Below are 3,918 nucleotides of genomic sequence, written 5' to 3' on the forward strand. Positions count from 1 at the left end.
TAACTCCATGAACAAATCCCATTTCACCAAAAATTCTAAGAAATGCAACATTTTCCAAGACACCTTGGAGTTGATGTTTGTATTTTCCCTTTTGTTTCTTCTTGGAGATGTTAATGACTTGGCCCATTCACTTGGACAAGAGGTGGCATCCGTCACAAGCTGGACTTACAAGTCAGTATAAACCTCTTCATTTATTACTAGCTGAGACATTATAATTAATAAGAAATTGTTATATGAGCATAAGAACAAGGCACTACTCATCGATTAAATTTCCGTCTAATTCGGAAAGCTATATGGCAAATCTTGGTGCCCATCGAAGCCCCCCCCCACCCCACACACACACACACACACAAAGAAAAAAGCTAATGAAAGTTGCCCAACACACACCATTTTTATTTTTTATTTTTTTTGTTAATCCCACTTTGTTTCAGAGTACTCATTAAATTGCTTCACAAAAAAAAAGGAGATAACAATGAGTGCCAAACAATGTGCAAGAATGTTTGTGAAAGTCGTAATCAAACAACCCTCATTTCAACCTCAAACACTGCCCTTCTGGTTAATCTTAAAGCCACGAATATTTAACAATTCAGTTTTATTTAACGCCCATCCTCACTATTTAGAAGCAATTTGAATTAAATTGTTGAATAGCGTTTCAACCATTCCTTGTAATGCTATTCAAAGCATCCGCATGTGCCTCCTATCATTAAGATCCCTACCAGAAAGGCAAACAAGATCTAAAGCCCATGTATAAATAAAACCATCTCATCAACTCCATGCCCATCTTTCTTCCTTCCCTATTAATAATAACAAGAGAACTTTAAAAACCATCAGTGTTTCTTCCTCTGAAAAAAAAATGGCTGCCACGGCAACTATAATCTCTACAGCCGTCCTCCTCCTCCTTCTTCCACTGGCAATCTCAGCTGCCAGCGAGAATTTCATCATTACCAATTGCAAGACAACATTGTATCCTGACGTCTGCATCGCCAAACTCATCCCAAGAGCTCTCATGATCAACGAAAGTCCATCCAGTCTAGCTAGGGTAGCCCTCGAAGAGAGCTTTTCTAGTGCAACAAGTGTCAATGGTCTCCTTTCAAAGAAACCAAGAACTAATAAGGTTATAAAGGACTGTATGGACACCTATGGAGACGCCATTGATCAGATGCGTATGTCAATTACGACACTTAAGGGAAACCTCGACATTGTAGCCATTGACAACGTGAAGACGTGGATGAGTGCAGCACTTACGAACGAGGATACATGTGAGGAGGGATTGGAATCAGTGAAATCAGATTTACTAGGTCCTATGGTGGAAGGCAAGAAGTTGATAAGCATTACCCTTACCTTCATCAATAAGTTAGCTTGATTATAGTTTATCTCCCACAACTAGGCTATTTTGCGTGGTGTTTCTCGATAGAATTTGTTTGCTCAAAAAAGAGGACGAAGGAAACACCTATAGGGCAGATTCTGGCCATATGATCTCATTGTGGTATCTGATATCGTATTAATTTATAAATTTAGTTGAGGTTTTGCAAAAAGAAGTGTAGATTCCTCGAATGGACTCTCTATGGATATAATTGCCTCATTTCTTTGTTGTGTAATTTATTTTCAAATATAAGAAATAAAATTGCAATACAATTAGAATTTGAAGATCCTTAGCTGATTTTGAAAACATAATGTAGTAGTAGCACAAATCTTCGATAGAAAAGGTGTAGTCACACCGTTAGTGTTGCCTTTATTTAGGTTATTGATGCACCATGCCGTCAAGGGTTGTTCTTTCGCACCACCACCAACAAGATAAAAACCTCCAAGGACACAATGAAGCATTTCTTGTACTCCCTCCAAGAGAGCCAAAAGTTACAGCACAACACTCAAATAAACTAAAAAGTGAAAAGAGACATTTCAAGAAAGTAAATAAGAATGCAATGCATGTGTGTGTATAGTATGAATTACATAGTATACAAGGATGGAGTTGGGTTTATATTGGTCAAAAACCACATCTTACATCACTTGAGCTCCTCATGGTGATGAATTAGGCCATTAACCAACCTACCCCCACTTAAGTGGAGAAACAATTCCCTACTATTGGAGAATTAATAACCTTGTGCCTTCTCCACTAATCGAAAATAAATCACCTTCAACCAACCTTCCCTTCTAAGTGGAGAATCAATTTCCATACTCCACTCAATGCTATGAATAGGAGTTAATCTATTCAAATTACGTTAACCCCATTCATGATAATGGCCATGAACTGTTATGAAGATAACCTAGGCTTGAATATGTGTTGACTCCGTCCGAAGGAAGAAGCCCACCTCATCACATATTACAAAAATCTTTATGGCTCTCATATGAATTCCAGTTGATATTCTTTGGCAGTACTCATGGCTCAAATTTCAGTCTAGTTCAAAAAGTTTTGCGGCAAATCTAGGTGCCCACTCAGAAGGTCATTAAGAAGAGGACTCGATACAAAGCCCAAGGGAGAATATCTAATAAAAAGTTGTATAAGGTGTGGTGTGTACATGCATCCATTTTTTTTATGGTTAATTGTTGTAAATATGTTTAAAACTTTATATAAATATTTATTTTAATTGTGTCTTTTATCAATGGTTTTATTTAGTCCCACATCGGGTTGAAAGGATCTGATTATGTGGTTTATATATAGTAAGAGCCCATGTATTATTAATTTGCCTGAACCCTATAGTGACCCTGCCATGATTATATATATATATATATATATATATATATATATATATATATACTAGCAAACTTACACACGTGCAAATGCACGTGACCATATATGAAGGATTAAGAGAGTGAGATCTTTGAAATTATTTTATGAGATATCTCGATATGCAATAAAATAAAGACAAACGCAAGATAAAAAGTGATAATTTTCTAGGGAGAATGGTATGCATCCCCAATTAAAGGAAAGATAAAGCCTTGCCTTCTACAATCTCTAAATTGAATTCTAACTGAATATTGGAAAAATCATTTTCAAATTCAATATCCTAGTTAATACCTAAGGATAATAAAGTGAAATGTTTTTCTTTCTCTCCAAAAAATTAACAAAGTGAGTTGAATACCCATAATCTCAAATTATCCAAATTCTTTTTCTAATAACTTATGTTCAAAGAGGGGTCATCCCATTGAAGTTTGGATTTTTAAAATTTTCTGTTTTGGTGATTGTTTAACATTCTAAGTAGTAATGGGACAATATTGATTTTTCTTGCCCTGTTTAATTTCTAGATAAGTCAAAAAGTCAAGAGGTTTATTGTTTGAGACCTACCCAAGGAAAACTAAAGGATGTGCGACTTTCGTATAATGGGCAACATTGTAACACCACGATGTTGTAATCAAATCTCAAAAAACAAATACAAAGGTAACTGTGATCAAATTACCCTCTTTACAAGTCTCCACTGCTCCATTCACCATTCTTTGCAAGTCAATAGACCAAAGAGGAGTCAAATCTTTCTAAACCATAATATCGTCATCGAGAAAGAGGATCTTGTCTAGTTTTGGGTAAACTTCGGGAAGGTAGAACCTTAAATGGTTCAGCATTGACAAGTATTTGGGATTTTTATATTTGAGATTTTATCAGCACCAGCAGAAAGGGAGGAAGGGTGATTAGCCTTGAAGTAAAATTCTTTTATTCCTGCAGATTGAAGATGACGTAGAACTGGACAAGAAGAGGAATTGAGCCACTTGAAATCATCAACATGATCAACTTGGACTGTTGCAACTGTGGAGAATTGACAGGGAACCACATCTTCATGGCAAGCTGGCAGCAAAGTTCAGCTTATCAGTGACTATATGGAGCACATGCTTCTCTGGTTCCTTTGCATGTAACACTGAAGAATTGACTACTACAGATGTCACAAGTACATTGTCAGAGAAAATGGCATAATGGTAGAGAGAAGGATC

General features: G+C 36.3%; 1 protein-coding gene across 1 annotated transcript; it reads left to right on the top strand.

Moving 5' to 3' along the window:
- Nucleotides 1-853: 853 nt before the first annotated feature.
- On the top strand, nt 854-1,363 carry LOC149004759 (21 kDa protein-like). The gene has a single exon (XM_089135710.1). The coding sequence runs from the start codon at nt 854-856 to the stop codon at nt 1,361-1,363; it is 510 nt and encodes a 169-aa protein (XP_088991836.1).
- The last annotated feature ends 2,555 nt before the right edge of the window (nt 1,364-3,918 follow it).

Source organism: Hakea prostrata, chromosome 9, assembly GCF_041222555.1.
Source record: "Hakea prostrata isolate BN-2017 chromosome 9, UWA_Hpros_2, whole genome shotgun sequence".
Taxonomy (NCBI): Eukaryota; Viridiplantae; Streptophyta; class Magnoliopsida; order Proteales; family Proteaceae; genus Hakea; species Hakea prostrata.